The sequence below is a fragment of the Amborella trichopoda genome, chromosome 12 (genome assembly GCF_054954075.1).
Source record: "Amborella trichopoda isolate Santa Cruz 75 chromosome 12, AtrichopodaSantaCruz75HAP2 v2.0, whole genome shotgun sequence".
Classification (NCBI taxonomy): domain Eukaryota; kingdom Viridiplantae; phylum Streptophyta; class Magnoliopsida; order Amborellales; family Amborellaceae; genus Amborella; species Amborella trichopoda.
This window is the reverse complement of record NC_142347.1, coordinates 42967368-42989553: the sequence shown is the minus strand read 5'-3', so window position 1 is coordinate 42989553 and position 22186 is coordinate 42967368. Positions and strand designations below refer to the sequence as shown.

Below are 22186 nucleotides of genomic sequence, written 5' to 3'. Positions count from 1 at the left end.
TTTTTTTCTCTGTATGAACTTATTTTAACAAAAATACTTTTTGTATTTTTTACAAAAATAAGAAATGAGTTTTTTTTACAAAAATATGAACTTATTTTAACAAAAATAAGAAATGAATTTTTTTTGACAAAAATACTTGTTGTATTTTTTTTTATAAGAACTTTTTATTTTTTTGACAATAATTTTTTATTTTTTATTTTTTTGACAAAAACCTTTTATTTTTTGACAAGAAAAGGAATTGATAAGAACCTTTCATTTTTTTTATACGAAAGTTTTATTTTGCAGATAAAAAAAAAAAATTGACAAAAAGTGAAATTGATAAAAACCTTTTTATTTTATTTTTTAGAATAAGCCTTTAATTTTTTTGATAAGAAAATTTTTTGACAAATAACGAAATTGATAAGAACTGTTTTTTTTTTTTTTACAAGAAAACCTTTAATTTTTTTGATAAGAAAATAATTTGACAAAAAAAAAAGGAAAAAAAATAGTTCCTCAATGAGAGGAATTGAACCCGCATCCATCCACACAATGAGAGCACACAATAACCAATATAGTACTTGCAACTTATATAGTTAATAAAACTGTTAACAAAATATATAATATATGAACGTTTTAAAGTATTACCTTTTCACATAGTCCTACATCGAAGAGAAAGAAACAAAATTATGTGAATAAATAGTTTTTTGTACCCACTTATTGTAACACCCATGCTTGAAAGAACAAGGCTCGGGTCTTGATGTTGAAGAATTTGAGCGAATCGAAGAAGACTCGACGACACCTCCGACTCGACTAGTTTTAAAACACTAGTGCAATCAAGTGCAAAGTTGGACCCTTTACCGAAGAACCCATAGACCGAGTCGAAATTATTGATTTTAAACACTAGTGCAATCAAATGCAAAGTTGGACCCTTTACCGAAGAACCCATAGACCGAGTCGAAACTATTGAATTTTTACATAAGAAGACTTACACCTCCGACTCGAGTCAAAACTATTGAATTTTTACATAAGAAGACTTACACCTCCGACTCGAGTCAAAACTATTGAATTTTTACATAAGAAGACTTACACCTCCGACTCTAACCAGTTTTAAAACACTAGTGCTATTAAACGCAAAGTTAGACCCTTCTTTACTGAAGAACCCATAGACCGCGTCAAAAGTACCGATTTTTACAAAAGAAGACACGATGACACCTCCGACTCGACCAGTTTTAAAACACTAGTGCTATCAAATGCAAAGTTGGACCCGTATCAAATGCAAAGTTAGACCCTTCTTTACCGAAGAACCCGTAGACCGAGTGGAAACTACCGATTTTTTACGGAAGAAGACTCGATGACACCTCCGACTCGACCAGTTTTAAAACACTAGTGCTATCAAATACAAAGTTGGACCCTTACAAAATTCAAAGTGAGACCCTTCTTTACCGAAGAACCCATGAACCGAGTCGAAACTACCGATTATGTTATGACTCAACGAGTATTAAAACACCGGTGCCATCAAATGCAAAGTTGGTCACTTTATTACGGTTTTCAACTTTAAACAGGATGAGGAAAAGTACCAAAAAAGGTACAACTTTTCCCAAAAAGTTTTGTTGGAATCCCAGATCCAACTTCACAAGAATCGTCCATCGACGACACCTCCGACTCGACCAGTTTACAACACTAATGCTATCAAATGCAAAGTTGGACCCTTATCAAATCCAAAGTTAGACCCTTCTTTACCAAAGAACGTCCGAGTCCAAACTACCGATTATGTTCCTGCTCGACGAGTTTTAAAACACTGGTGCTATCAAATGCAAAGTTGGACCCTTTATTACGGTTTTCAACTTTAAACAGGTTGCGGAAAAGTACCAAAAAGGGTACAACTTTTCCCAAAAAGTTTTGTTCGGATCCCAGATCCATCTTCAAAAGAATCATCCATCAGCTTGTCTTTTTTCCGTCAAAAACTCCACATAAATGGAACCCCTGTTTTGTTTTCCTCACGAACAATGACAGCGAAAACTGATCTCTAAGGCTCTCTAATAAGGGCTTGGGTGCTTTGCAGACTTTTTTTTCGTCTATTTGTTTGCACCAACAATGAAAAAGAAGGCATTTTGTCTTCTGTTTCTGATTCACCTGCATATTTTTCTTCAAGTTAAGGGAACCATTGTTGAGGGTGAGGACCGTGGGGCTTCACAGGTGAATGACAGGGTCCTTAAGCTACCTGGTCAGGCATTTGATGTGAGTTTCGCCCATTATTCTGGGTATGTTACAGTCAATAAGGAAGCCGGAAGAGCTCTCTTTTACTGGTTTTTTGAGGCGGTTGATGACCCATCTTCAAAGCCTTTGGTCGTGTGGCTTAATGGAGGTTGCCCCATATGTTGATTGATTGTTTTTTGTTTCTGTGATTTTTTTCTCGAATTTTTCGAAGTGGGTTATTTTGTTGAGGGCTGAATTTGTTGATAATTTGATCCCTTAGGACCCGGATGTTCGTCGATAGCCTATGGGGAGGCAGAAGAAATTGGGCCTTTTCATATTAGACCAGATGGGAAGACCCTTTATCTCAACCCTGATTCATGGAATCAAGGTAGAAGAACATTCATACTCTATAAATGAGGTGTTTTGAAATTTTCTTTGTAGTTACGGATTTATGGATCTCATTTTCTCTATCAGAAATAAAGTTTACTTCATATTTTGGAGCATGCCCATGTTGTAAATATGGTTATTATGTTATTTGTTTAAATTTAGACTCAAATTTTATGTTTTTTATATTGGGTCTTTAATTTTCCATTAAAATACTGAAAGTTTCAGGATATGACGAAACATTTTTCATTTGTTATGTGATTCGCAGTGGCAAACCTTCTCTTTGTGGATTCACCAGTTGGTGTTGGTTTTTCCTATTCAAACACTTCAGAGGATATCATTAGCAATGGTGATAAGAGGACTGGTATGAATTCAGTTTTCTGCTTTCCTATTCATTTGATCTACAGAATAGGAATTTTTTTGAATTTATCGATGATCCATTAATTTTGCAGCTGAGGATTCATTGGCATTTCTACACAATTGGCTGAAAAGGTTCCCTCAGTATAAAGGAAGGGATTTTTATCTCACTGGGGAGAGTTATGCAGGTGAGTGCTGATTTGACTAGAGACAGATAATCATCAGTACTTTTTCATGTATTTTTCATCTTATAGAAAAATATCTCATGTATTTCACAATTTCTTTGACAATTTTTCTGTTGATCTTGTGTGTTTTTTTAATAAATAACAAAAATTTCCTGTTGTAGGGCACTATGTTCCGCAATTGGCTCAAGCCATTGTGAGGTCTAACAAGAAAAATGTGGATAACTATATCAATTTAAAGGGTTACATGGTAATGCTCATTCACCACTTAAAGTAATAGAGATCAAAAGATAAGAATTTAAATATGCAAGTTTGTTATAAACCAAGAAATTTGATGATATATTTTCATGATGCAGGTTGGAAATGCCCTAACTGATGATTTCCATGACCATTACGGGGTTTTCGAGTTTATGTGGTCTGCTGGTTTGATATCCGATGAAACCTACACGCTGCTAAATGTTTTTTGTGACTTCCAGTCATTTGTGCACCCTTCTTCTCAATGCGATAAGGTGATCGATCAAGCTTATGAAGAACTTGGGGGTATTGATCCATATAGCGTCTTCACCATTACCTGCCAGGGCAACAGCACCTTGTCCAACAAGCTACGAAGCAAATCGAATGTGGGTAATATATGTTATTTATTACAACTAGAAACCACTTTTTTCCAGGATTGAGTTGGGTTCATCAGTTTTGATCAGTAATTGTAATTAAGTAAATTATGTATATAATGAGCTAAACATTAGTAAATTATTTACTAATAAAACCCAAACTTAATGCATTCATGCATTATAGGCTAGTAACTACTTCATTAATCTGTTTAAATTGGGTTTTACTCTAAACAAAATCAGACATAAGAATAACTCTTCCATCTTAGTTGTTATGCATGAAGAATGAACCTGAAACACTTGTTCTTCTTTCATCTACTGAATCGACTTTGGACCTTGTGATGCTATGAACCTGATGAAGATTGTTACTTTCTAATAACTGATGAATCAAAACTTATTTTCTGTTAGTCTCTACGGTTGACTTCCTTGATGGCGGTACTTATGAACCAATAAATTTTTCAAATATTTAAAAATACAAACTGAAAAATTCAAGTCTATACATGACTTTTGACAGAAGGTCGTAATTTGATTACAGTCTTTTGGACGCATTGGTGAACAGTATGATCCATGTACTGAGAAGCACTCCACTGTCTACTTCAATCAACCAGAGGTACAGAAGGCGCTTCATGTCAATCCTGCATTTGCACCATCTAAGTGGAAAACATGCAGGTTTGTTCGCAATCAAATCTCAAAACTTTAAGGTTTAATCTTCAAGATTTGATTTATGGGAAATAAGTTTCTCTCTGAAAATCACTTGCCCAGGTCTAAGAAGGGTGAGGACCTTAAACTTTCCCTTAACCCATCCCGGGTAAGGAGCTAGGTTGTCTTAGGTAGACAGCCAAAATAAAACTTTGTCAAAATTTATCATGAATCATGAACCTGCAATATCTGTTTATGCTAAGGGCATTCCCCAGAAAGAAAGTATAGCCCCTAATAGAGCAGAATGGTGAACCGAGATTCGTGTAGCCGATCCCAATTAGTTGAGAAAAGGCTTTGACAATAATGATCACCTGATCACGTGAATTACGTTTAAAACTTCAAAAATGTATTGTTTTGCTCAAAGGAAGCACACAATTATCACGAAGCGTGAGGACTCAGAGGTTATAAGCACAATTGTTTTTGAGAGAGTTGCCATAATCTTTTTGAGGTGCAAGAGTTGTTTGCACTATTAGAATCGAAAATCAAACTCTTAATATCTTTGAAGACCAGTAACTGTTGCCTATATTTATTGAAATTGTCTGAATTGAGGTGAAACTGCACGAGTGTATCCAATGTAAGCAAGAGCAAAGTGTCCAAATGAGTTGGTAATGCATATATTTTTCCATCTTTTCCTATATCCTTTCCTCCTATGCATATTCAAAATTGGTCAAGAGCATGGATTAGTAAACATATCTGAATGAGCCTTCTTCCAAAGCAAAAAAAACGTAAACTTATCATCTGAATCTTTCTTAGTCTTGTCAATTGGACCTCTAAGGTGTTTCTCTTTTTGGCATCTCTAGAGAGCTCCTCTCTTGTTCTTGTTTACGTAATCTAATACCATTTAATCAAATCATTAGTAGAGGAGTCAAAAAAAGGCATGTTGCAAATGGTTTTAAGGTGGCCCAAAAGCGACCCAAGCCAACCGGTCATTTTTTTTCTTTTAAAGAGGGACAATAGATTGGGTTGCAAGGTCTGAGACCTTCATCAAAACAAGCACCATAGAGGGGCAAGCCATGGAAAATGGTTTTCCACGCTTGAGAAAATTTAGCACCTTAGATGATCCACTGCTTTTCTCTAGGGATTCTCAAACTGAAGAGACCCTTTTATAACATCTAAGTGTATTTGAGATCACTATTTTCTCAAGCCCCTGTAAAATGGCGGATAAATTAGAAAGACAATAGGAGTCATTGTAGAAAGCGGGGTAGAAAGGGTACCCGCTAAAATGTGAGTAGGTACCTAGTATGCATTTCATTTTGCTCCTTTTTTGTTTTCCTCTTCTTGATGTGATGACATAAAACAACTTCGAGGTACCCTATGTATGCGTTTAAATCTGCTTCGTTGGATTGTTTTCCTGGGCTTTTACCATTTTCTCCTTGCATTTAACATTGCAGTGATGTAGTTGGTGTTAATTGGAGGGACTCTGTGAAGTCCATTCTTCCTATCTACCATGAGCTCATACATGAAGGACTTCGTATCTGGATGTTCAGGTGTGTCTTTTGATCTTCTCTCCTCTTCTTGCTGTAGACATCATGACGTATCTTTCATGTTTGAAATAAAAGTCGAAATTTAGAACCATGGGATAATATTCGTAGTCTTGTTTTCTCTACTTTTTTTTGGATTAATTTTTTTTTTCTTTCCGCTATTTACTTTTACTGTGACAGTGGGGACACCGATGCCATAATCCCAGTTACATCCACTAGATACAACATAGATGCTCTTAGGCTCCCTACAGTGACTCCTTGGCATGCTTGGTATGACAATGGACAGGTATATAATGTAATATTTCCCTTCTACACTATTAGAAGGTCTCTCTCTCTCAGCGTCAGCATTAGAAATTGAAAGGAAAATGCATTGGATTGATCAGGTGGGAGGATGGACCCAAGTGTACAAAGGACTCACTTTTGTAACAGTGAGGGGAGCTGGCCATGAAGTTGCTCTCCACAAGCCTAGATTAGCCCTCAGACTCATTAAGGCCTTTTTGGTGGGAAGCCCCATGCCAACCCTAGCATCACTGCCAATCAGTACCATTTGATGGTTACCCATCTGAATCAGAAGATTTGAATTAATAAGCCCCAATTGAATATTGAAGATTTGTATTTCTTGCAGAAGTTCATAAATTATCTCATGGAATTCCATGACGATTTATTTTGTGTAAAGCACATGGTCATGAGAGAGAGAAAGAGAGGTGATCCAAATAAGGGACAGAATTTACTTGAGTTTTCTTTTTTGAAAAAGAAAAGTCTTTTGACATTTCCAGCGAGGGTTTCTTTGTTTTTCTCTTATGCATGCCTGAAATGAAATTTTTAAAGTTTGGTTCAGCCCCAAAGTAATTGGGGCCTAAGGGCATTTGAGAAAGGAAATTCTTGTAACAGATTGACTAAATTCCCAAAAAATGCTAGTAATATGTTTTTACTTTGCACATGTGCCTAGCACATTCCACCGTTTATTTCAAATAGAAGTTTGATGCCCAGTCTTAGTAAGTAGCGAGCCGGATTGGAACTGCCGAAGCTAGTTTGGAATTGGTGGGTGATGGACCGCATGTAAAGGCCTGTCGGATTCACCCTGTTCCCACTGGTTCTATATTTAACGCACGTTTTGACCTGGAAAGTGTACTAAAATAGTATTTAGTAATGCTGGCATCGCTACTATGCTCCAATGTCAGCAACAGTGGAGGTGTGTTATCTCTGCAAAGTCAATCGAACTGCAAATCTTCCTCTATGAGAAACTTGAGTATTCAAACAATACATCTCAACCATCCACCATTAACCATCTACTATTAACTCTCTGCCCTTCTTTTTGGTCCGCATATTATTGTGGATAGAAAATTGGGGCATGAGTTCATTCTAGAAGGGGATTCTCTTAATGTGATATTATGGTGCAAGAACAACTTCGCCCGTAGAAATTGAAACCATTGTTGTTCCAAATTTTGGATTTATCCGCTTCCCTTTTTGTTTCCTTTGTTCACGTTTATAGGGAAGTGAATGCCTTGACAGATTTCCTTACCAAAGGTGGTACCACTCTTTTTGATGTATCCGTTTCGGAATCTGTAATTTCATTCTAAAGCAATAAAATTTAATGAACTTTCTATAAAAAAAAAAATATTAAGAGTGCTATTTGAAGGTGTTAAACTAGTAAAACGGTTTATAATAGAAAGGGATTCATTGAATATTATCAAATGGATAGATAAGGAGTTTGAATATCCATGAAAGTTATATAGCTTGATTCAAGAAGCGGTAAGACTGCTGCGTTGATATGGAATACACTTTTTTGGTCATATATATAGAGAGTGCAATATGATGGCGGATGCTTTAGCAAAATCAGGAGTGTATTGCTAGTTTAGTAGTTGTGTGTTGTGACATCTATAAATTTTAGTTTTTCTGTTTGATGTGAGAGCCGGTTGGCAAATGTAATGTTGTAAGGTGATCATATAGGTAGCAATAAAATTGTTAATGTTTCTTATAAAAAAGTAAAAAATCAGACAGTTGAGGAGCTACTAAAATACTGTTACAAGAAAAAAAAATGCTTCAATAATATACATGTCCCCTTTACCAAAAATTGTTCAACTCGCAGACGATATTCCATTCTGTCTGAAACATTTAATGAACAAGTGAGACGGCCCAAATAATTGTAATACAGCAGTTCATAGTTTTTTATCACTTCCCAGACAACCAGCTTTCAGCAAAGATAAGAAAGAGATACATTCCCATCTGAGAGATCTCGACCGTTGATATGCATATCTATCCGATATCTTCATTGAACCAAATAAAACCCATGTAACCATATCTTCATTGCCACTTTTTTAAACTTTTCAAGCAAAAGAGTCACATTGCAACCAAATAGAACCCATTTAACCACATCTCCATTGCCACTTTTCAAATTTTCAAGCAAAAGAGGACCTCATACTCACCAACCATTTACGAATTAGAGATCCACAATAGTAATTCATAATTGGGCACCGAATACAATGAAAGCACACAAGCTACATTTCAAACACTTAATTTACAATGCACAACCAGAAAATACAGAGCTTCCACATCACTTTTACTTTTTGAGTCTTTTCCTTCTTACTTTGCTGCAATAAGCTTCATTAACATGTTGCAAAAGATACGAATTAGGTCTTTAATGAGATGCCAGCTTCTTGAGATGCTGAAATGTCCGCTGTTTAATCCACTGCCGATCATATGGGAGATATGCCTGGATCGAGTGGTCAAAGCTGCAAACATGGCCAATATCCATGCCTCAGTATTCTAAAGCAGAAATATTTCCCCTCGGACGCTCTTCCTTTTGCCAAATGCTTAGAGGCACTAAGATGAGCAAAAACCAGGAGAGAGAGATAGAGAGAGAGAGAGAGAGAGAGAGAGCATACACCAAGGCACTGAGGTCAGCAAGACCATCGATAAAATTGTAGAGATCTGTAATATCATACTGGATGTTTCGCATGGCTGGATTCAACTCTTTCAGTTTCCTTTCATACAATCCACAAATTCCTGAAGATGGCAACATACAAAACCATGAAGGAAAAACCCAGCCATAGAAATAAAACAAAGAAAACTAATACTTAAACGGGCCTTTACTTGAACCACTCTCTACCTTCTTTGCCTTCTCTCTACTACCACAATCATGTTATTTATGACATGGTCTTTTGTAAAACAGCCCAATTCTGTTCACCACCATTTTATAATTAATCAAAATAAACATCGCCCACAAATCTGCCCATGTTGTCAATTAATATTCAGGGCTTCGTAGCTTCTCAAATTACCCGTATAAGGTTCAGGTTACTCAAAAGTCAAAGATACACTTTCCGAAGGGAACAATTTTTTAAGCTGGACATTTTGAATCCTTTTGAGGGAAGGTAATGCTAACACTGTTCACATAAACAGACTTCTATCAAATGCCTCTTGAACCTTACAAAAACTATAGCCACAAGTATTGATTGAAGTAAAGCAGCCCTTTGGAGGGTTTCATTCACCTCCATGTACTGGAATTTTATGCATACGACATGCCGCTTATGAAGTGACATTGAACAAGCACACCTACCCAAGCATAAGCTCATATTTTATATATCCTAACAAAAATAAAAACATGTTTATACTTAAAAAAGAATTCCCACACTAGACAAAATGCATGATGTACATAATTATATCATTCTTTCATTTATGAAGCCCATAGAATTCACTTTGAAAAACAAGCCCGTGTACCCAAACAAATGTTGATTCTTCACTATTCCAAAAAGAAATGTTGATCCTTCATACATAGAAACGAAATTTCCACACTAGAAAAAACTAATGGTATATGCATATGTCATATCACATCTGCAGAAACTTAGCAACAAAGTCGAAAGGAGAAGCTGGGGAACATTGGTCACATAACAGCAAGTAAGGGCCTCAATAATTGCCAAACTGTTGTGAAATGACCCATATGCACCATCTGCTCCATGGCACCCAAGCATTGCATGCTTCATATCTACATTGAACCCATGGGATCCTTAACTGGAACTCGTTTGGTAGAAATTGCTCCAGCCACTAGAGTCACATAGACAGAACGCCCTCATATTTGAGGGTAACCCTCGAATTTCCACTCTAATGAAGGACGTGTATGTACAATATTAAATGGATACTCACGATTTTCACACCCACCCACCAAACCAACGGTCTCATGAGTACAGAAGCCTTCCAATCGACACTACAGCATCAATGTCTACGCATGAAAGGCAAGAGATGCTTGCACAGGGCATGATTTCTCACGCCCAGGCCATACCCCAGGTTCTCTCACCTAACAAGAACTGAAATGAAAAGTAGGTGGGCAACTTACTCAGGCACTTGACTCGCTCACTTTTCACACACTAACATGAGCAGCAGCGACATAAAGCCTTTATAAGTATAAACTCTTGTCAAGCTTATATGAATCCATGACTACCCATGTTAGGGTCAAGAAGGTTGCGCCCTTAGCTCGCACTTTCCCTTGAGCCAACAGCAAATTTAGAGGAGAAGGTTTATACTACAGTTAATGCTCCTCTGCACACAAACCTACATTTGTATTATGTAATGTTTTCAACTTATACAATATAACAAGAAAGACAAGTGATTCTTGTTTTTATCTCTACCCATTTCTTTTCAGTTCAGTCAGTTTTTTAATATAAACATCATAATACACAGGGCGCAAAATTTCAAACCCTGTGAAAATAGGACTATCAAACTACAGCAGCACTTCCGCAACAACTCCTCAACAGTGACTAATCAGAAAAAGGATAGTGTGGATCGTGATTAACCTTCCTGGAGTCAACTCTAATGATGGAAGGAGGCTATTTTAGGGTCAATATGAAGGCTGAGAGTAGAGGTACATGCAATGGCCACAAGCGCATTGACTACCATTGTTTGAACAGGTTCACCTCCATCCTTTTACATCCCAAGTAGAGTCAAATGCATCCAAAATATGAAACAGTAATTCTTATTCAAATAAATAAGTACAACATTATGATTGAGCAAAACATTAGCTGATAAAGGAAAAACAAAAAAAAACAAATAAACACAAATAAAAAAGTTTGAACAACGAGTAGAATAGTATCACCCCTATTACAACTATATGCAGTAGCCATGAGTTTGGGAACTGCCCAAGCCCATGCTTTGAGTGCCAGGATTGACAGATCCTATAGCCAGTTCCTAGTCACAATGTAATAGTGGAGGGATTAAGCCAAAGAGGTATTAGATATGTTACAAATTACAAAATATTTCCAATCTTCCAAGCCTGTGGTCTTTTATTGGGTTTGGTAGCACGATTGCCTTGGAGGCTTTTTTATGAGGTCTTACAACTTCATGATGAATGTGGGACCCAAAGAAGGTGTCTCCAGCCTATGGATCAATTCCTTCTCTCCCAAAATAGGAGAAGTAAATGATCATTACTTGCATTGAGTAATTTGACTTTGCGATGGACTTGTTTCAGGGTTATTGTTGAGGCCCAATGGCCAACTCTGAGAGCATGTTTGATAACAGGAAGTTAGGAGTGGAAGAAGGAACTTCCCCAATACTGTACAAGTTTCGTGTTTGATACATGGAACTCGTACAATAAAGAAGTTCCACCTAGAACTTCCTTATTCCCTTGTGTTTAAGAAAAAAAGTTCTATCTAAAATGATGGAACTTAAAATAGGAACTTGGTTCCTCAAACCCTATTCTTATATAAAAAATAATATAATATAATACAAATAATTTATTATATAATATAATATATAAAATACAAATATATATCAATAAAATAAATATAAAGTACACTATATTATATATTAGGGCAGTGATTTCATGTAACGGTTGTATCATAGTATAATGCAACGACACATCTAGAAAACCATGTTTGTGGTATTTGTATGACTCAAAATTTTGCACACACACTCTCTTCATTTCAATAATCAATCCCAGAAAAAAAAAAAATCAATTTGAACCCTAGATATAATCAAAATAAGTCCCCTCCAAAAACGAATCTAGACCATTCATTTGGTCAATCTTAGCATTCATAAACTCAAAATCATTTTATTCATTTTTAATATTGTTCATCTAATGATAATAAATCCATCCAAAAAAATTGGAAACGAAAAAATACTTCTAAGGCCTAAATCTAAGCATTTCACCAAAATGAACGGCCCATGTTAATTGGGCTAAAAAAGTACTTTCTAGGTTGGGTTTCAAATTTTTCTTTTTTGTGATTGTTCATTAGAATGAAAAGAGTGTATATTTCAAATTTTGTATCAAACAAATGGTCATAACATGGTTTTTGAAGGTTGTTGCATTATATTACTATACAACCGTTGCATAAAATCACTACCCTATATATTATATTATGTTATATAATATGTTTTATATTTTATTGTATAATATATAATATATTTTATTATATATTATATTTTATTTATATAATAGATATCTATAATATTATATATAATAAAAATACGTATTAATAGAATAAATGTAAAATACACTATGTAATATATTATAATATATATTATATATTTATAATTAAATTATTAATATATTTGTATCATATAGTATATAGGGAAAATATCTCTATAACCCTATTTTTAAGTTTTATATCTCAATAGACCCATGGTTTCAAAACATATCTTAGGTCATAAAAATTCTAAGTTTTATATCATTTAACCTCCTGAGCTTACTTTATCCCCTTTAAACATATTTTTTTGCCCCAAACAAATATAAGAAAGACATATCCTTTCTAAACACCATCCTTTCTCTCGCTTCACATGATTTTTCCCTAAATCTCTCTCTACCTATTTTCCCACTCTCTCCCCTGTGTCTATCACTCTCTCTCTCCCGTTAGAGAGACAAAGAGGGTGAATGTTAGAGAGAGAAAAATTTGAGGGGAATATAGCACGTAAAGAGAGGAAAGGTATAGAATCAGCATGTCTTTTTTATATTGGTTAAGGCGAAAAAAATAGTTAAAAGTGGATAAAGTTAATTAGGGAGTTAGGAGATATATTTTGAATCTTTTGGTCTATTGAGATATGAAAATAAAAAATAGGGGTATGAGGATATTCCCCCTAGTATATATGCTTATGTAATATAATTATATTGTATATTTTATTTATATAATAGATATTTATAATATGATATATAATAAAAATATTTATTAATAGAATAATTATAAAATACAATATATAAAATATTATAATATATATTTAAGGAGTTCTGCGATAGTATAAACTTGCAACGCATACATCTGCCTGCATTCCCAGTCACCAACCTATTTGGAATGGAAAACTGGTCTTGCCTAATCATGGCAAGGTCTCAGGCATACAGTAACCAATGGTTAGTGTAACAAAGATGACGTCTGGGTGATATCCTTAGGCAAAAGAATGTAAGGCCCTGACTCAGACTTTAGGCTCGCATTGGGCCGGGCCTGAGCTGGGCCAATCTTGACACTAGCCGGCCCTAGGTTCTATAGGGGCCGGCACAAGCCCTGCCCTACCCAGTATGCAGAAGGCTTGGCCCAGGCCCAAGCCTAGCCCTATCCTTGTCAAGGCCAGGCCAGGCCAAATACATATACAATTGAAGAAAACAATACTAAGAAAAAAAAAAGGATAGACCAAGCTGAACTTCGGTGGCCTTGTCGTGGCTCAGGCCCAAGCCTGGCCCTCAAGCCGTGGTAGCCCAGGCCCTAGTTTTTTAGGGCTAGGCCAACCAGGCTGGCCGGGCCACCTTGCCCTTTGCCAGGCCTTTCAGACTCAACTATTTTTAGCCAAGCCACCCTACATGTGTCTAATGTAAAAATTTGAACTAGATCGCTTTTTATGGCCATTATGAGACGGTGCTCCTGCTTTGCAAATCCCCAACTATGAATGCAGCAAGGGACAGAACCATGGGTTGAGGGCTTGTCAATTTCTTTGTTTAGAGCACTTTCTCCAATGTTTTTTTTTTCAGTCATTAACATAGCACTCTCTCCAATGTTCAGATGTTCTAAGGCACCAATTTTACAAATGTAATATTCAAAATCCAGCAGCCACATTTTTAGATTCCCCTATCAAATGTAAGATGAAATACTCTTCCAATGGTTAAAAAACAAATACTCGCAGTTTTGTATCATATTAATCTAGCAAAGACGCACTTCGTTTCACATCACAACATCTAATGTTACTCTAAAAATTACGGTTTGCTCAAGTAACAGAAAAGTATCATGCTTTGCTAGATAAAAGACAGGCTATACTTGTAGTGAAAACATAAAAAATGGTATACCATCCATAGCTTGACTTATAGAGTCATAATCCATAAATGTACGAGTTGCTCTATTCTGTGCTGTCTGCATCAAAATAATAGTATGCCTATTTGCCTGCAAATAATAAATAAGAATAAAATAAGACTAGAAAACATTCCCCATAAAAGTGTTGAAATATCCATAAAATCATCATTTAAGTCAACTGAAGAAACCTTGGATTACACGCAAGTAATTGCTACTATGAGAAGGGTGAGGTTTGTAGAAGGAGCCCACCTTATACAATATAAGTAAGGTGCACCTCTAAATTTTCTCACAATATGTAGTTCTTTTGTCAGACACCTTACAATGGCTAGAAACCCATGTTCAACCCTAACTAACGAAATTTAAAATTTCAAAAATGGTGCAGATCTATAAACACCTGAAAATTTTGAAAATAGATTGTCTAGATAATAACTTGTTACAAGATGATTTTTTTTTTTTTTTTTTTTTTTTTTTGAGAAAGTTACATAGGAATGGAACTTGAGCCATAGTGCTATGAAAACCCAGCTGCTACCGTCTTGACCCAAGCCCGATTCCTAGAAGATGACGATGATGAACTATTTTTAGGATTTGAAATTCTTTTTTAATTTATATTCATACATCCCGAAGTCAAGATGATCAATTGGAAGGTTTTCTAGCTTCAGAACACTCTTTTTTATTGAATTTTTGAAGCGCACCATACTTCTATAGTATAAGGTTCCAACCTTATATAAATTTTTCCTTAGAATGCCCAATTATAGATCTAAACATACAAGCCACAATACCATACTTCTTATGAGAATTACACACTGCAGTTACTCTACGTTCTCCATGGAATGAGCAGAAAAGACAGCCTCTCCACAAATGCAACTCCCACGTCATTCTTAGCACTAGATTAATCTAGGGAACTGTCACATACATTAAGACTTGAAAAAGTCCCAAGCACAATAGCCCAAGGATAAATTCCAGGGGAAAGCAAACTTTACAGAAGAAACCTTCGATCATTATTAGTAGCATGCTATTCGAAGCACATCCCCCCCGCCAGAGGGACAACCTTAAGATAATTGAGTGAATCCATACAGGAAACTCACTCCCTACCAATGTCATCAACAAGGGTGAAGCAGATTGGGGGCAACATAAAATGGTTGAGCAGCCTCCAAATGGCATATAAATACTCTAATCCTGCTGTGTGAGTCCAAGAAATAAAGTTCCAATAACAGCACCAAAGCACTGATCGAAAAAAAAAACAAACGCATCGTGGAACTAACAAAAGCATTTAATTTAAGCACAACATGCCATGTCAATATCCATTCTAAAAGGCATACTAGTTTTAGAAGCTGTATTCTCATTCTAGGATGGGTCTCTTGCTTTTACGTATGCCAATTCTTACATTATTTCTCCTGCAATTGTTTGTGACTACTTCTAGATTGCCAAACCCAATTAAGTTCCTACTCCCCACACAATTATAGATCCTAACTTCTAAGGCAGAACCACTCCAAATGCAACACTTTACGTAAAGATTAAGTTATATTCTGATGGTCACTCTCCAGCTATAAGTTTGTAACACTGTGTTTTATATTCTGATGGTCACTCTCAACCTGAAGCAGGACCAATTAAACCCTCTTCAACCTGCCTCATGCAATTATTTGGCTAATTCAGCCCTCCTTGGAAAAATATCTAATTGTTTTTGATGATTTTTTCAAAACATTTTTTTTAAAAAAATATTGTCCTGAGACTTTCCCCCAGTCGCCCAACACACCAAAGGACTTCTCTTTTGCACCCAAACCAAGCAATCTCCGTTAAAAGGTAATGATCAAAGAGAATTGACATTGATGATAGTTTCAATGCGAAGACCTACACATAGTAAGCAACGCATGCAAATGCATATGCATCAATGTTTTGATACATGAAAACTAACTTATTAAGAAGAAGAATTTTGAGATGGATGAGTGACAAGACAAGAAATGATAGAATTCGGAATGAATACATATGAGAGAACTTAGGTGTGGCTCCAATAGACGATAAGATGAGAGAAAGTAGACTTAGGTGGACTGGCCATGTGCAGCACAAACCTAATAAAACACCTGTTAGGAGGTGCGAGTTGGGAAGGCTCAAAAAGGGCAAAAGGTAGGCTCAAAACGATATGGTTAGAAGTAGTGAGAAATGATATGGGGACTTATAGCCTCACTAAAGGTATGGCCCTTGATATCACAATGATAAGCATAATGATATCAAGAGAAAGAAACATGCTAGATGAAAAGTGGGTTCAACTCCATACGGCACATATGGAATAGGACCTCTATTTTAGTCCCAATAGTGCATGCAAGATCCGCTTGCTCAGGAGTTGGGATGTAATAACTTGCAACCAATTGCCTAGGTTTTATGTGCAACGAGTTACTCAAAAAAGTCCACCAGAAGACAACTCCAAGGAGCTTTGGGTGGACTCTTCAATTTTCAGACCTATGGTTCAAAGAATTGACGAGCCTACCCAGAACCAACTTGGTTTAACCCAAATCCCCAGCTCACTTGGAGGACCCGCTCTTTTTTCTTCATAAAAATAAAAATAAAATTGAACAAGTAAACTTAGATTATTGGACAAAAGCCATCTCACTGATCGCAACCCATACGAGTTATCTTTTATAAAAGTTTGTAACTTCTTCAAACTTCCATGGCATTGCCAATCTTCGTTTAAGCGAGGTACCCTTATCCATCACACATATTTTTAGGGAAAATTATGTAAATATCCGTTTTAGTTTCCATTATTACCAAAATACCGAATACTTTCCGTTATTACTGATATGTCAGTTTTTTGGACATCATAACAATTTAAAAAAAAAAAGATGAAACTATCCATTTTCGATTTCTCAAAAACCAAAATCAGGCCAATTTTGATTTTTGAAAAACCAAAAATTTCTCTCTTGTGCGTCCTCTACGTATTCTCTCTCTACCCCTCTCTCTCTCTCTCTCTCTCTCTCTCTCTCTCTCTCTCTCTCTTCCACCGAGAAACAAGTCTACATGATACTTTTTTTTCCTTTTTATTCATTTTGTTTTTAGAACATGGTGAATACCATCTGATAATGATTCCACTGCTTTTTTACCCTACGTTTTTCTCTGATTCTACTTGATGTTTGTATTATTTTTTTTGAGATAATTGATTTTTGTATTAGCCATTTCTGAATTTGGTGCAATTTTTTATGAAGCCACAAGCATATTTCCAGTTGGTGAGGCTAGTGCTTTGGGTGATGAATTGGTGGTATGAAGCAGTTTCAATGGAATTTAACAGACGAGTCATTTTTGGCTTTTCAAAAACCAAAATTGGCCCGATTTCGGTTTTTGAAAAACCGAAAAATTGATAGTTTTGTCTTTTTTAAAAAAATTATTATGAAATCCAAAAAACGGACATATCAATAATAACGGAAAGAATTCAGTATTTTGGTAATAATGGAAACTAAAACGGATATTTACGTAACTTTCCCTATTTTTTATTATGAAACATGATCCTAACAATTTCACAATGGCTCAAAAGCAATTCATCACATCCTATTTTGGGTGTATTGCTTAGGAAACATAATCTTCTATAACCCTTTTAAATTGATTTTAAAATATTTTAATTATAAACATGAGGACAGGTATCTTCTAACATTTATCTTCTAGCCAAAAGCTCTCTCTCCCTCTCTCTCTCTCATACGCAGGTCAAGTTGAGTCCAAATCCCAAATTTTTGAAACATGAAAAATGTTACATAATGAAACGCCAGTGATAAAAAAACAGGATTTTTATTAACAACCCTTAAGAGTTGCTTATACCTGCACATTTATAAGAAAGCGCTTTCTGAATTTGCATCAGAACAGGCAGGAAGGGAACTTTTAGATATTGCCCCTTGGAAAACAAATGTTTCTTTACTCTTTACAAGATCTTGAGATACCAATATCTTGTCTTTTACAAAGGGGAAAAATACTACCCAAGTATCAGTGTACCCATATCTCATGAGTTACTAGAATGGGCATGGTAACTATCAATGCTAAAAACTATTTCTATTTTGAGGAGTTCAGTATAAAACTATCACCTCCTCAGGGTAATCTAATAAACAACCTGAAAAGAACAGCTGTACATAACATGAAATGGCCCTTTAATTCATTTATAAAAAACAGTAAATACGAATATAGGCGAATCCCCATAACAATGCAGTAACAAGCACACTATTAATATCATTATAGTGTTTTTGTAAGACAAAATATGACATTAGACTATTATACAACTGTTATATAACAATTTGTCAATGAAACAATCTTGTATGTGAGGAATTAAACCTTCTTAATTAACCTACATTGCTGCCCAGTATTTATATTTGAAACATACGTAAGTAATTACTACATTTCTCTTGCACATTATTCACTAATGAATTCACTGTATCTCAAAAAACAGGAAATTGTTTCATCTTACTAGTACTAATTCAAATTTCGATTCTTCATTTTCATAACCCTAGTTAGTGCTTCCTTCTGAGAACTAAAATTTCATGACGCTATAACCCTAATATAGAACAAAAGAATAAGCGTTTAACAGGGGATAATACACTGATAAGCACGGAAAATACACAAGAATTTGCCAAGAAATATGATAAATCGATTCTATATTCAGAAACAGACAGTAAAACCAAACAAGATCCTGACCATCTACAACTTAAGATAGCTCAAAAGCTAGTTAATAGATCCTTACAAACACTAGCAAGAAAAAAAAGAAACTGCAAAATGTCAAGACTTCCTGGCAATAAAAGCACGCAAAAGTTCTCTGACACTATATCGCATAAACCCTAATGATCTGAACCAAAACTGAATCGAAAACTATCCTCTAATCTTAAAATCCATGTAAAAACCATGATTTAGTTCACATGCAATGCATCAACGAAAATCATGGAGAAAGCAAAAAAATTAGGGTTTTAGAGTCACAAAGTTGAATAAAGTCTTCGGAATTCATTGAGAAGTCGATGAACGTACCATTGTAGAAGCCACAGAGGAGCGAGAGAGAGGCCGAGAGTCTACACTTTCCGTGAGTACTGAGAAAAAACGGAGAATGACGCAGAAAATGAAGAGAACGACGAAGACTTTGAAGCCCTGCTCCTTTCTATATATGATAGTTACATTTTTCCTAGATTTTTATTTGAACCAAAACGAAAAAAAAAGAAGCCAATGATTCTCTCCTGCGACATAAAATCTTAGGCGAGTTATGAGTTAATAGTGCCCATGTATGCTACCGCATTATCATATAATACGCTTAGTCCGTCGGCTGAAAGAGCTGCTTTGGATTTAAAAATAAAAATAAAAATCTAGGATCCATATAAGCATTAGTATATGATTATAACCAAAAAAAGGAAGTTAGTTTTTAATCAAACACTATCTAACTACTGTTCAATCTTATGATGTTATCTTTTTTCATTACATAGGGAGTGTATTTTATTTTATTTTATTTTATTTTTCTTTTTTCTTTTTTCTTTTTTTTCTTTTTTTTTTTTGAGGTTGGGTGCTAGGTTTAAAAGGTAAAGGTTTCTCTAGCACATCGAGGGTGCATTTGATTTTTTTTTTCTTTTTCCTTTTTTTTTTGTTTTGAAGTTGAGTGCTACTTTGAAGGGGTTATGGTAAAATAATCAATGGAGGAACTGTACCCACGGGAGCACAGAATCTTTTGACATGGATGAAGCGGTAAAATTACCTCAAAAATTAATTACCCGAAAAGTAAAACCTCAAGAAATATGGATAAAATAACAAATTTAATAGTTTTTTTGACATTGATGAGGTTTTAAACTCGCCTTAAGAAACTTGGATAAATTAACCAATTTACTAATAACGTGTGCATAGATTAATGGATTTACTTTGCTTTTAAAATTATTTTCACTTGGGTATCTTTTCAACTATTTAGTGCAATACTGGGAATGATATTTTTGTAATGGAAAGTGGTTTGATAGGGCTGCAGTCCTATCAAAATAAGCCTCACTTTATAACTCATTGAAAATTACAATTCAAGCATTGAAAAACCTTTACATTGATTAGCTCGGCTTGAAAATTATGGTTGTAAAAAAAAAAAAAGATTTCAATCTCTAAATATATTGTAACAAATCATCTAGACCATGCATTTCAACCTAAAATAAGTGTTCAAATATCTGCATGATCCGCACATTTTTTTAGTTTCAAAATTTACTGTTGATGTTAAATATTGATTTTAGAGCTATCATGGAGATTTTTGTGCCAAAAGTGCTTTTCAGATAAATATTTGAGGTGAAGCTTTATTTTGTTGGAAAAAGTTTATATAATATTGCAAACTTAAAATGTAGAATTACATATCCATCTAAAACATCCATCGGGAAAGGTCGTTTTAATGTTGAAAAGCCCCCTAATTGATTATCTCATCATCAAGATGTATGAATATGGAAAAAAAAATATATTTTGAATCCCAAAAATAGTGCATCTTGCAATACATTATCTAGACCGTCTATTTTCTAGATTTTCATATGTTTATAGGTCTACTTGAATTTAATCATTTTTGGAGTTTAAAATTTTATAATTAGATATAAAAATAGATTTTCTGATAATCCTAAATAAAAATTACACCGAAATTACATGTTATGATAAAATTTGGAGATGCACCTTAATTGGATTGTTTAAGGTTGCAGCCCTTATTGAAATCACACCCTATTTTGTTTTCGTAAAGTCTAAGTCTTATAGAAACTTCATCTCGAATCAACTTACTCAAGTCAAATCACTTAAAAATCCTTTTAGGTTTTAAACCAAGAATAAATTCTTTTTGATACAAAAAGAATTTATTCTTTTTGTAGGCCAACGACGGCCATGTTAGAACTTAGTTGGAGGTATCTGTTCCAAAGGCTAGCAACGGCCTGGCCCTCGATATATTAGAGGGGTCCAAAATGATTATTTTGAAATAATTTTTAAAAATATGGTGTACTACTCAATGAGAAAAAAATTGACAGGGAAAATAAAAACAAATTTACATAAAATTTATGAAATTTTCATCTTCAAATTTCATAAATTTTATGTCATTATAGGAGAAATTTCTTTAGGGTCCTTGTATATCAACAGTATAAAAACATATTGGGAGAGATTTTTGAGAATTTTGTGAAGGATTGAGACAGAACTTGAAGGTTTCCTATGTGTATATAAAGAAATAGAAAATTATTCAATAGATTGTGGCAGTTTCGCTAATTGGGTTCAAAGCCCAAGATAAAATTTTTTTAATTTTGTGACACATCTATCAAATTTCATGTCCAAGAGCCAAAAGTAATTTTGACATCCTTAAGGTAAAATGGTCTTATAATATATAATCTGCTTTTGTTAGAATATGGTTTGACCTAAAATTTGGACCATGAAACTTATCAAAATATCATGCTATACCTTCCAGGAATGTACAACCTGTAGTATGTCTTCTTTGTGAGAATCTACCGTACAAAAAGACACTCAGCTGTGGAGTTTAGACAAAGGAATGCACCGCTCATCTCCATCGGTTCCAATTTCCACCACCCAATGCTTTTCTTTGATGGTGGATGCTCACAAATAAAATGCATCCTTAGGTGTAGAAGTATGGTGCACCTTCAAATTTTATCTTGGTAAATAATTTTGATGTAAAATGTTTTTAGTATTATCTCAAAATCTATTTTTATATGTAATTATAAAATTTTACATTTTAAATATGGTTAAAATCAAGTAGATCTATGACATATGAAAATCTTGAAAATGGATGGTGTAGATAATATATTATAAAATGCACTATTTCTGAGACTTAAAACATTTTTATTTTTCATAGTCGTACATCTCGATGTCGAGATTATCAATCAAAAGGTTTTTCAACATTAAAAATACCTTTTTCGATGGATTTTTGAGTGGCATCCGTAGTTCTACATTACAAGGTAGAATCCTTATATAAACTTTTTCCTAACGAAAATAGCAAATCCTTGTTGTATATGTAACAAAAAAAAAACTTGGGAAGTGTTGTTTTCTCTTGTGAAAATTTTCTGATCACGGTTGTACTAATTTTTATCAATAATAAT

The 22186-nt window shown here is 34.7% G+C and overlaps 2 protein-coding genes across 2 annotated transcripts; one reads left to right on the top strand and one right to left on the bottom strand.

The window, feature by feature from the left end:
* Positions 1–1962: 1962 nt before the first annotated feature.
* Positions 1963–6558, top strand: SCPL29 (serine carboxypeptidase-like 29). Its single transcript, XM_006845325.4, has 10 exons — positions 1963–2344; positions 2456–2563; positions 2828–2923; positions 3012–3104; positions 3263–3348; positions 3455–3718; positions 4239–4372; positions 5794–5889; positions 6064–6169; positions 6267–6558. Exons 1-10 carry the CDS (start codon positions 2074–2076, stop codon positions 6432–6434), a joined length of 1422 nt encoding a protein of 473 aa, XP_006845388.2. The 5' UTR covers positions 1963–2073; the 3' UTR covers positions 6435–6558.
* A 1683-nt stretch (positions 6559–8241) lies between these two features.
* Positions 8242–19350, bottom strand: LOC18435277 (enhancer of rudimentary protein). The gene is made up of 4 exons (XM_011625469.3): positions 19128–19350; positions 14138–14231; positions 8769–8889; positions 8242–8615 (listed from the first exon to the last, which is right to left on the bottom strand). The coding sequence occupies exons 1-4, from the start codon at positions 19128–19130 to the stop codon at positions 8522–8524; spliced, it is 312 nt and encodes a 103-aa protein (XP_011623771.1). The 5' UTR covers positions 19131–19350; the 3' UTR covers positions 8242–8521.
* Between the last annotated feature and the right edge of the window lie 2836 nt (positions 19351–22186).

Excerpts from the sequence above, each read along its gene's own strand:
- SCPL29 (XM_006845325.4), top strand. The coding sequence starts at position 2,074 with ATGAAAAAGAAGGCATTTTGTCTTCTGTTTCTGATTCACCTGCATATT. Across the intron at positions 2,564-2,827 it reads CCCTGATTCATGGAATCAAG|TGGCAAACCTTCTCTTTGTG; the intron begins GTAGAAGAACAT and ends TGTGATTCGCAG. Across the intron at positions 6,170-6,266 it reads CTTGGTATGACAATGGACAG|GTGGGAGGATGGACCCAAGT; the intron begins GTATATAATGTA and ends TGGATTGATCAG.
- LOC18435277 (XM_011625469.3), bottom strand. Across the intron at positions 8,890-14,137 it reads TATAAGTCAAGCTATGGATG|GAATTTGTGGATTGTATGAA; the intron begins GTATACCATTTT and ends TGCCATCTTCAG. Across the intron at positions 8,616-8,768 it reads GCTGACCTCAGTGCCTTGGT|CTTTGACCACTCGATCCAGG; the intron begins GTATGCTCTCTC and ends CCATGTTTGCAG.